This window comes from Triticum dicoccoides, chromosome 2B, assembly GCF_002162155.2.
Source record: "Triticum dicoccoides isolate Atlit2015 ecotype Zavitan chromosome 2B, WEW_v2.0, whole genome shotgun sequence".
Classification (NCBI taxonomy): Eukaryota; Viridiplantae; Streptophyta; class Magnoliopsida; order Poales; family Poaceae; genus Triticum; species Triticum dicoccoides.
In genome coordinates, this window is record NC_041383.1 from 238285693 (window position 1) to 238298085 (window position 12393).

The following is a 12393-nucleotide window of genomic DNA, read 5'->3' on the forward strand; positions in this document are numbered from 1 at the left end:
TTGCCATCAAGAAAATCAGCCACTCTATTAAATCGGCAGTTACGTTTCGGTGTAATTGGCCGATAGGAATACGGCCGAGGGATCCACGGGTCTCTCCAAGTCCGAATAAGGGTGCCATTCCCGACGCGCCAAATTATACCTTTCTTTAGCAACTCGAGCCCATGCAAAATACCCTTCCAGACCGCTGACCCGTTACCCTTGAAAACTGTATCCAGAAGGTTACCGGATGCATAGTACTTCGCTTTCAACAATCTTGCACATAGGCTGTCCGGTGTATCAATAAGTCTCCAGCCCTGTTTAGCAAGTAGGGCTTAGTTGAAAGCTCTCATGTCTCTAAAACCCATACCCCCCATGGCTTTTGGGAGCTTCATTTTCTCCCAGCTCAGCCATGCCATTTTCCTTTTCCCTTTCTCCACCCCCATCAGTACTGTCTAATCATGCGAGTTAATTCATCACAGACTGATGCCGGGAGCTTAAAAACACTCATCACATAAGTCGGAATTGCTTGGGCCACTACCTTGATCAAAATCTCTTTGTCGCCAGTGGACAAGTATTGCTCCCCCCAATCTACCAACCCCTTCCTTAGTCTTTCCTGGATAGATTCAAAGTTGCCTTGGTGCATTCTCCCCTCCGGCATAGGGAGTCCTAAATACTTAGGTTCAAAACATTGCTGAGTAATTTCCAGAATTCCTTTTACTTCTGTAGCGACCGCAGGTGAACAATGCTCGGAGAAAAGGATGGAACACTTGGATGGATTAATAAGTTGGCTCGTGGCCTCCGCGTAAGTGCTCAACAAACCCTTCACCATCACAGCCTGCTGCTCTGACGCTTGAAAAAATAATAGGGAGTCATCTGCAAATAAAAGATGTGATATCTCGGGCGCACCCCGACATATTTTGACCCCTCTCAATCCATCCTCCTCCATTGATTTGGTGAATAGAGCTGACAAGGCATCAGCTACAAACAGGAATAAAAAGGGGGACAATGGGTCACCTTGCCGAAGTCCCCTAGAAGGGGTGAAAGACTCTGTTAACTTGCCATTGTACCGAATACTTGACTGATGTCACACAGGCCATGACACGGGAAATCCATTGCTGAGAGAAACCCCAACGAAGAAGTGCCTTCTCCAAAAACACCAAGTCAACGCGGTCGTATGCCTTCGACAGATCAAGTTTGTAAGCACACAAGGCCTCAGAGTTTCCCGACAGTGTCTGAATATGATGGATACACTCAAATGCTATGATGGAGTTATCTGTGATGAGCCTTCCCGGAATGAAGGCACTCTGGTTTTCCGAGATTAGCTCTGTAAGAAAAGGGCGTAGCCTGTTAACCATACATTTAGACACAATCTTGTAGATAACATTACAAAGACTGATGGGACGAAAATCTTTTAGTTCCTTCGGATGCTGGACTTTTGGGATCAAGACGATGGCCGTATCATTGATCCCATCAGGCATGATTCCTGTAACAAAGAACTTCTGGACCGTTGCAACTATTTCCTCTTTTAGCATAGCCCAATTACGTTGGTTAAACCGTCCAGGAAAGCCATCCGTGCCCGGGGCTTTCAAGGGTCCGATTTGGAAAAGGGCGTCCGAAATTTCCTGTTCCGAGTATGGTCTACACAGTGATTCATTCATTACTTCTGTGACTCTTGGAGATGCGTCTACTGTAAGCACACATTGTGGAGAAGCTGCTGAAGGGTACAGGTGAGATCATGGAGATGCGTCTAAACGGAAATACTAGAGGTGATTACGTGAGGGTGAGGGTGAAACACGATACCCGAAAGGCCCTCACTAAATTTGTTAGTATTGTGCGTGCTGGGGAGAGGCAAGTATTCCTGGTTCGCTATGAGAAGCTTGCTAGGTTTTGCAAGGTTTGTGGAATCGTTGGCCATGAGCATAAGGAGTGTGGGCTGGGGATCCACGACGAGAAGGCTGAAGTACGGGGATTGGTTATATGCTGACAACCCTAGCCGGCCTCGTCAGGATCCCAAACCTAGCAGGGCAAAGGGCCAAGAGACTATGGTGAATGGCACGCCTAGGAAGGGCAAGTCAGCTGTAGAATTTGGACAAGAAGATCCCGAGACATCCGATACTGCTTCAAGCCCGGTTAAAGCTCCGGGAGCTAGGATGGAGGTGGACAAAGACCCGAGGAAGCATTTGAACATGGATGGGAGAACCTCCCGGGAGCATTAATCAACCTCGAGGGAGGCCGCCGATATCTCATTATTGTTGGTTTCCAAGGCTAGTTTCATCCTCTTACTGCTTGAGTTACTGCTTGTGGGCGAAGCCCCCTCTTGCTGATCATTGCCAGTGCCATCTGTGATGGCCAGCAGCGTTTTTGGGTTGACTAATGCTCCCGGGAGGTTCTCCCCATCCATGTTCAAACGCTTCCTCGGGTCTTTGTCCACCTCCATCCTAGCTCCCGGAGCTTTAACCGGGCTTGAAGCAGTATCGGATGTCTCGGGATCTTCTTGTCCAAATTCTGCAGCTGACTTGCCCTTCCTAGGCGTGCCATTCACCATAGTCTCTTGGCCCTTTGCCCTGCTAGGTTTGGGATCCTGACGAGGCCGGCTAGGGTTGTCAGCATATAACCAATCCCCGTACTTCAGCGCCTTCTCGTCGTGGATCCCCAGCCCACACTCCTTATGCTCATGGCCAACGATTCCACAAACCTTGCAAAACCTAGTAAGCTTCTCATAGCGAACCAGGAATACTTGCCTCTCCCCAGCACGCACAATACTAACAAATTTAGTGAGGGCCTTTCGGGTATCGTGTTTCACCCTCACCCTCACGTAATCACCTCTAGTATTTCCGTTTAGACGCATCTCCATGATCTCACATGTACCCTTCAGCAGCTTCTCCACAATGTGTTTGCTTACAGTAGGCCGGTAATCAAGAGTTTGAATCCAACCCTTTGATCCGGTGATCAAATCCCAGGTTACCCTATTTTTTGTTTTTCTCTTTTTTAATTCAACGTGCGCATACAGACGCATGGGCCAGGAGCTCTGATGGGCTGCACTGTGTCCCTGGATTCGGCCCAGTGCCCCCTAAGCATGACAACGTACGCATAAAATTAGTACTACTTCGGAATAAAAAATCTATGTTATAAAAATCAATAAAAATCACATAAATGGGACGAAACCAAGAATATCACCTTACTTTATTAGCAGAGAGAAGAGATATAGATATAGATTATTATTCCGAGCGATCCAATATGCTTTTAATCATGTTCGAGTTAGTATTCTTCACGAGTGTTGAGAGGAGGCCTCGCTCGTATTATCGCCGTGATTGGCCGTGGAGGAACTACTGTCGTTGTAAGGGTTAGGATGTTAAGGTAATTATAAGTGAGAGTAAAAGCTTCAAGCCAGAGTCTTTGCAATCGATAGGGGAGTAACAGGTAAACCCATATATGGCTGCGTCCAAAGAGAAACCTTTAATTGACTATATGTGATAACCTGTTTTGGGAAGCTACGGTTGGTGGTATATGTGCTATGGAGTCTATGTTAGAGTAGAACATATTCTGTATCGGGAACTGCCCACTATGCAATGAAGAATGGATATAGAATATGATAGAAAGCGTTTGCTCCGCACTTGTTGGGCAGGTTATATTTGTGGTAGTGACTTCGTAACTCTCGAGAACACTTTACTTCTCAAGCATCGTGTCCACTAACATAGTATCTCTTTATTCCTATTTTACCTTCTTGTTCCTAGTGTAATAAAACTTTTTATCCTGTTTTCTTAGCAATTAATAAAGTAGACTATTTCCAAACTCCAGTCTAAGTGCGTACGTAGTTGCGTTAAGTAACAACGCAGTTGCGGGGTTTACGGTGTCTTTCTCCGGCTCCATATGGATTGACACTTATCACAAGTGCTACAACATACCTGTGCATCTGCAGGTCATCAGGCCAACAACCTCCCACGTGGGCGCTGGTTCGCCAAATGACGCTGTAAGCGCAAGGTGGAGCGTGAGAGCTATGTATCGCCCGTGCTGACTAGTAAGTACGTCTTGCCTCAAGAGATCTTAAAAATGGACTGGCTGAGCAATCAGTTCGTTCGCTTGCGCGGGTCGTTGCTCGGTAGCTGTACGGGCACGTTTTTTCTTTGCTGTCTGGCTGGACTAGTCCAATATTTGCCATTTTTTGTGTTCTTCTTTATAATTTTCACCGGTTTTTTTTGAACTTTTATTTCTTCTTTCACGTGTTTCTCTTACGTCTTTGCTAGGTGTTAGAACCTTTTTGTTTATTTCCTTTTATTTTACTTCTATGTGTTGTTTGCATCGCTTTTCTTTGATTGTTTTGTTTCTCTTCACCCTTTTTCTTTGAATTTCTTCATTTCTTCACCGATTTTCTTTGGTTTTCTGTATTTTTTATTTCCTTTTTTTCAACACATGTCTAGTCTTTTCAATACGTGCAACATTTTTTCCTACATGCTGAATATTTTTCAAATATATGATCTACATAATTTTAAAAACATGTTTTTGGAAAAAATAAATAATCGCTCCCTATCAAAATACATTTTGTAGTCTAGTTTAGCCTACAAAAATGTCAGATATTTTGATATAGAGGTAGTACATGTTAAACAATCTTTTAGTGGCACAAAACATTTTTTTAACCACATAAACAGTTTTTAAAATTGTATAAACATTTTTTTAAAACATGATCAATATTTTAAACATATGTTTTCATGTCTAATTTTTTTCATATACATTGTAAATTTTGTATGCACCAGGAACATTTTTCTTTACATGTATAAAATTTTGTAATCCCTCAGTCCTATAATATAAGACCTATTACATCCAATATGCTCACATATTTGGTATAATAAGATCTTATTTTATTGAATGGAGGGAGTGTGTGATTAATATTTTTAAAATATATATTTTTTGATGTCTATTTTTTCATACAAGTTGTACATTTTTTGTATACACTAGGAAGATTTTTTATACATACTTTTTAAAAATACATTAATAATATTTTATACGGCTGCGCTATTGTGAGCGTGCGCGTATTCTTGCTTAGCCTGCGCTCCGGCCGCTCCTAATCAGGTGCGCGGGTCACGTGGAGAAGGCCACTCTCCACCGCAAAAATGTTTGAGGGTAACGTCATGTGCAAAAGAAACTAACACATTTAATTTTGTTACCATGTGTTGGTCCGCTACGTCCTAATTCTGGGTCACTATTCAGGCAGTAATAGATATAGTATGAATGATAATGGGCCTAGGTTTTTTACAGGGCAGTGAGACATCGATGGTTTCATCCCTAAACGTAGTAAAACATTGCCGAGACATGTAGTAACGTATTACTACATGCTCTGTAGATAGGTAGTAATTTCATTACTAGCAACCATTTGTGGATAGTCAATGCAAGTAATCTTGTTACTATTCCATGCAGACTCAGTACAAGTTGGTTGGTATTAGCTGCCACGAGGTAGGTAGTAATGGCATTATTATATATATTTTACCTTTGTTACTTTCGATTTACAGAGGTATGCAGTAATAGCATTACTAGACGAACGATTTACTGTTACATGATAGATAGTAATGGCATTACTACATTTTTGCCGTTTGTTATGATGGACCTACCACATCAAGGTAGTAATGGCATTAATATAGTTTTTTCGCTGTTACGATCAGTTTACCGCATCGACCATAGGTTAGACTAGTTAGAGGAAGGGTCGGTTAGTGTTGCACTTCACAGTGGCCGGAGCGTACGATTACTTACAATGCGCTCAGGCTTAGTTTAGCGCGCGCGCGTGTGTCTATATATATATATATATATATATATATATATATATATATATATATATATATATATGTATGTATGTATGTATATATTGTTGTGTACTTTATTTGGTACACGTTGTACATTTTTCATATACAAATATTTTTCTATAGATGTTTACTATTTTTCAAATGCATAATTAAGATTTTTCAAATTTATTCTATTAATACATTACATGAAGATTTTTAATGTGAAGTGAACCTTTTAACTTATTTAGTAAAGTAATTTTTGAAGGCAAAAAGAAATGAAGAATAGATGGTGAAAAGGTCGGAAGAGAATGCACCCGCTCATGTGGTGCATGTGTGCATTGAATTTAAGTGAGCATGCACTTATATATACTTGTGTACATTCACCCATAGGAACACACACACACACACTTTATCTCTATGAGCATCTATTCCGCACGTGGCGCGCTGACCAGAGCGGGCCAGGACGCCTTTGATTTTTTAATTTTGTTTCTTTTCTATTTGTTGTTTGTTTTTTCCTGTTCTTATATTTTATTATTGAACATAATTCGGGAATTCATAAATTTTCAAAATTATAAAAATGTCAAGTCAGAAAAAATGCTCCAGAAAATCATAAAATGTTTGTGCATTAAAAAAAGTTCTTGATTTTGAAAAAAATGTTAGTGCATTAAAACATATTAATGATTTTCTGAAAATGTTAACAAAAATCAATCATGAATTACAAAATAAGTTAATCGATAAAAAATATATTTGCAGATTCAAAAAATGTTTATAAATTCAAAAAAAATTCATGCATTTCAAAAAATGTATGTCAAACAAAAAATTCACCGATTCAAAAAATATTCACCTATTAAAATAAGTGCGTCGATTCAAAAAATGTTTGCCCATTTAAAAAAGTTTGCCGGTGCAGAGAAATGGTCAAAGGTTCATAAAACATGTCCAGAGTTACCAGAAAATAACGTTCATAAATTCAAAAAATGTTTAAAAGAATGAAAAAAATGGACTTTGTTGAACAACTTTTTATGAGCATTTTTCTATAATGATGAAAATTATTTGGTATTCGATGAACAAATTTTGAATCCGATTAACATTTTGAACTTGACGAATAAAAATTGCACTAGAACATTTTTTGAAAAAATGGACGAACAAGTTTTGAATTTGATGAACACTTTTTTAAAATCATTGAACAAATGTCTTATTTGATGCACATTTTTTTAAATATGATGAACATTTTTAATCCGATGAACCAGAATTAAATACGATGATTTTTTTAATTCGATTAACAAAAAATGTTCACGGATTTGAAAAGAAAGTTCGCGAAAAAGTTAAAAAAGTAAAGAAGAAAAGAGAAAATAAAAAAAGCAAACAGAAAATAAAAAGAAGAAATAAATGGAAAAAGAAAAAGAAGAAAAAAACGAAAAAGAGAGGGACCCATACGATACACGCGCGCCAGTTTAGGAGCCCACCGGACGCACGAGGAGCTGGTTGCACCTTGAGCTGTGTCACACAGGTCCGGTCCAGTTCCTGCGCGCCCGCGTAGAAGTAGCGGAATACTCTCTTTTTCTTGGGATTTCCTATTTGGCGCTGCAGGCGCCCGTTACAGTGCAATTTGCAAACGGGCGCCTGCAGCAGCACAAGCCGGGCCGGCCCATCTTAATTCTTTCTTGTTTTGCAGAAAGATTAAAAAGGTGATAGAAAGGTGATAGAACTGGGAATCGAAGCCACGCCAGGCTCGTTACCATCTTTGAGCTCTAACCACCGCGCCATCGCCCTCCTAGTGTGCACAATATATTCGCTCGCGCATTTTTATTTGTTTCTTCTGGTTCGGGAATGCCCGGTTTTGGGAAGCTTCCAGAACCTTCCCAAAATGGTTTTCCCCGGTTTGCGGTTTAGTTTACGGACGTTTTTATTCTGTTTTTCCTTTTTTCCTTTTTTTAATGCGTGACTTTCAAAAGGATTTCGTGTTTAAACAATCGATGAACGATTTTGCAAAATCGATGAACTTTTTTATATTACATGAATATTTTTTAAATTCGATGAACTTTTTTTCAAATTCGATGAACTGTTTTTTCCAAATTCATGAACTTTTTCAAATTCAATGAACTTTTGTAAAAATAGATGAACTTTTTCCAAAATCGTTGAACTTTTTTAAAATTCGTTGAACTTTTTTTCAAATTCGTTGAAATTTTTTTTCAAATTCAGTGAACTTTTTTTAAAATCAGTGAACTTTTTTTGGTTTGATGAACTTTTATTTGAAATTTGATAAACTTTTTTCGAAAATCACTGCACTTTTTTGTTTTCTGAATTTTTTTCGAAAATCACTGAACTTTTTCTCTTTTCCCAAATTTAATGAACTTTATTGCAAAATCGATGAACTTACTTTAAAAATCAATGAATTATTTTTAGTTTTGTGAACTTTTTCTCTTTTCCCAAATAATTCAAAAGAATTAAGTGGTACAGTAGATGAATGGTTCAGTTCAATATATATAGCGCTGCGTATTTGTTATTAGGCATTTGCCTCTGTTACTAATCACGAAAGGCAAGTAGTTCGGGTCGATGGTGGCACCTGTTCGTTAGCACGATGTGGGGAGATCGAAACCGGTGCAACGCAACCTTTTCCCCTATTTTTTGCGAGCTTTTTCCGTTCGCGGGTCTGCACGTCTTCGTGGGCCGGCCCAGTGCGTGAACGGGCGCCTGCAGCGCTGTATAGGAGCTCCCCTTTTTCTTCAACAAAAAAAAGTAAGAGCAGCGGAACGGGTGGCCGTGGTCGCGCGCGCGCCGTCCGGTGGCGATCTGACACGCGTACGAGCGGCGGCCGGCATACGTGTCCAGCGGCGACGGGCCCTTGGCCCCGGGTTCGGTACAACGGAGCCGTATTTCTCGGGCCAATGCCTTCCGCACCTCCCACACTGCCCCCGCCGATGGCCTGCATCTCCCCTGCTCTCCTCGCCACGGTTTCACGGTCGCACAGCCGCCCCCAAACCACCAGAATTTCCACCGCAGATCACTCGCCTGCCTTCTCGCCTCTCCTCATCTCTCCTCCCAACCGTCGCCGTAACAAATCCCAGTCCGTTCCTTCACACTCACCAGCTAGAAGCTTTGGCAGTTGAGTTAGGCACCACAGTCCACAGGGGTGCTGTGCTGCTGCGTGCATATATATGCTCTGGTGGGATCATCTGGTGTGTTTGTTGGTAGCTAGCTAGTGGACGGTCTGATGAGATCCATGGGCAGCTCGGACTCATCTTCAGGCTCGGCACCACCGCGGCATCAGCCGCCGCCTCCGCAGCAGGGCTCGGCCCCGGAGCTCCCGCCGGGCTTCCGGTTCCACCCGACGGACGAGGAGCTGGTCGTGCACTACCTCAAGAAGAAGGCCGCCAAGGTGCCGCTCCCCGTCACCATCATCGCCGAGGTGGATCTCTACAAGTTCGACCCATGGGAGCTGCCCGGTATGTGTATCTCACCTCGTCGTGCTTATCAAGCGCCGTAATTTTCCAGTGCAATTAAATAATCGAACCCATCCATCATGCTTATACCGTGCAAGAAGTATTTTTATATTCTTTCAGTACACATGTATGTAGATGGTTTATGTATGTGATCCTGTCGTGCTTGTTCATGCGCTCGCTCGGGATCGATCAGAGAAGGCGACCTTCGGTGAGCAGGAGTGGTACTTCTTCAGCCCGCGCGACCGCAAGTACCCCAACGGCGCGCGGCCCAACAGGGCGGCTACGTCGGGGTACTGGAAGGCCACCGGCACGGACAAACCTATCCTGGCCTCCGGGTGCGGCCGGGAGAAGGTCGGCGTCAAGAAGGCGCTCGTGTTCTACCGCGGGAAGCCGCCCAAGGGCCTCAAAACCAACTGGATCATGCACGAGTACCGCCTCACCGACGCGTCTAGCTCCGCCACCACCAGCCGACCGCCGCCTGTCACCGGCGGGAGCAGGTCTGCCTCTCTCAGGGTACGTGTCGATCGATCGCGCGGTCTAGCATAGCAGTAACCAATCGTGTTTAATTACTCTCGAGCTTAGGGTATTGTGGTTGATGAATTTAATTAGTGTACGTCGTCGTCTCATCAGTTGGACGACTGGGTGCTGTGCCGCATATACAAGAAGATCAACAAGGCCGCCGCCGGGGATCAGCAGAGGAGCATGGAGTGCGAGGACTCCGTGGAGGACGCCGTCACCGCATACCCGCTTTATGCCACGGCGGGCATGACCGGTGCAGGGGCGCATGGCAGCAACTACGATTCACTGCTCCATCACCAGGACAGCCACGAGGACAACTTCCTGGACGGCCTGCTCACAGCAGAGGACGCCGGCCTCTCGGCGGGCCCCACCTCGCTGAGCCACCTAGCCGCGGCGGCGAGGGCGAGCTCGGCTCCGACCAAACAGTTTCTGGCCCCGTCGTCTTCAACCCCGTTCAACTGGCTCGATGCGTCAACCGTTGGCATCCTCCCACAGGCAAGGAATTTCCCTGGGTTTAACAGGAGCAGAAATGTCGGCAACATGTCGCTGTCGTCGACGGCCGACATGGCGGTGGACAACGGCGGGGGCAATGCGATAAACACCATGCCTCCATTCATGAATCATCTTCCCATGCAAGACGGGACCTACCATCAACAGCATGTCATCCTCGGCGCCCCGCTCGCGCCAGAAGCCACTGCCGCCGCCACCTCTGCCTTCCAGCACCCCGTCCAAATATCCGGCGTGAACTGGAATCCCTGAACAAATGATATGAACACCACATATGCGCATGCACGCATGCATTGCTAGCCAGTAGTTGTTGCAGTTAGTGGTAGTCGCATTCAGTGAGCACTGAGTAGTTGCATTGCATGCACATCGCCGTTGCATGGATATATGTGGCTGCATAGCACCATGAGCACGTACTTATGCGAACTTGCTAGCCATATACACAGCTAGGAATATTTTCGAAGTAAAAAAAAGTCAGAACATATATAGTATGATATCTGCTTCATATGCATATATATTGTAGAGAGCATATATGCAGCTGATTGCGATCCCCAGTCAGATAGTATAATTTTTGGCCATATACCTAGCTAGGAGTATTTTCGAAGTAAAAAACGAGTCACAACACAGTATGATATTAGTTTCATATGCACATATATACATTGTAGTGCATATAGTAAATAGTAAATATATATGCAGTTGATTACAATCCCCAGTCAGATATAATTTTTGGCCGGGTCTATTCCATCATATACTCCACAATATATCTGACTATTTGCGAAGTAAATATATATGCAGTCGATTACAATATATAAATAGGCCTGTATGTAAATAGGGCATGCATGATAATTGCATGCACGTGTATGATTGATCACATATTTATTGATATTTTTATATTCGAATTAAGATTTGTGAGTTACTTCCTCTATAAACTAATATAAGATCTTTTAGATCCAGGAATCGGATCTAAAAGATCTTATATTAGTTTACAGAGGGAATAGTATCTTACCGTGCTTAGTTATCATGTGAATGGCCGTTATGTGCCAATCTTTTATATATAAATACAAGTTTATATACAAATAAGCTTTTTTTTAACACGCAAAATTTTGTTGATAGCTTACCAAGCTGACCACTTGGTATATACAAATATGCTTGGAAAATATGTTATTATCTCCTTGATGTTCTATTTTGAAGGAAAACATCAGCTTGGAGCATCAACTAAGGGCATCTCCAACGGTGACCCGCAAATTTTCTCCCGCATCCGTCCGCGGACAGGGTGGGACCGGTCCGCGGATACGAATGTGGGAGGTGCCGTCCAACGCTGTCCGCATACATTTTAAACACTTTCTCAACAAACGAGATGAAATCATGCAAACACGACCGAATTACATATAAACATGACGGATTTCATACAAACCGGACGAAAATGTTTATATTTTGGACATATTTTTAACTAAAAATGATACCGAACTAGGATAAAACTAGTCTACGGTCGGCGCCGACGGATATCCATTCCGACGACATGGATACCCTTGACTAGTTTACTGCCGACCGCGGCGGATCTCCATTGTCGTCCCCATGTCTCACAGATGTGACCCCCGGAGGTATATGTCTCAACGCAAAGGGTGGCTCGCTTCCCCACCGCTCATTGGAGTGGAACCACTGGTCGATGCTTGAGGCAGAAGGGGAGGGTCCCTACGCTGCATGGATCAAAGTTGGTTTTTGGATAAGGGGACGACGGTCGCCTGTGAGAGGGTAAGACACCGGCTGTGTACGCCAGCATCGCCTTGGCAATGGTCTTCATGGGGCCCAAGCAGCGGCGGCCTCTCGTGTTCTACTTCTCCTTGATGATGGCGGCGATCGCAGACGTCCTAGGCGCCACCTCATCGATATTCGTGTAGCCGGCATCTTTCTCTGCCGGCAGGGCACAGTTACACGCGCGTTGATGGCGGATAGCGCGGTCGTAGGCACGGGAGGCGCCGTACGACTCGGCGACGTCCACGGCAGCGATGATTCCCGTTCCACCGTGCTCCCCCCGTGCCGGCCTGGAGCAACTCGCCACTCCTCCATGAGCTGGCTTGGAGTGACGAGTTGCTGAACCACATGCCGGCCTGGGACGGCAACTTTCTCTATCAGGCTTCGCGAGGGAGGTGGAGCAACGAGCTGCCTCGCTTGAATTCGGT

General features: G+C 43.8%; 1 protein-coding gene across 1 annotated transcript; it reads left to right on the top strand.

Moving 5' to 3' along the window:
• The first annotated feature begins 8677 nt into the window (after window positions 1–8677).
• Window positions 8678–11116, top strand: LOC119363294 (NAC transcription factor NAM-B2). The gene is made up of 3 exons (XM_037628614.1): window positions 8678–9193; window positions 9384–9703; window positions 9821–11116. Exons 1-3 carry the CDS (start codon window positions 8962–8964, stop codon window positions 10466–10468), a joined length of 1200 nt encoding a protein of 399 aa, XP_037484511.1. The 5' UTR covers window positions 8678–8961; the 3' UTR covers window positions 10469–11116.
• The last annotated feature ends 1277 nt before the right edge of the window (window positions 11117–12393 follow it).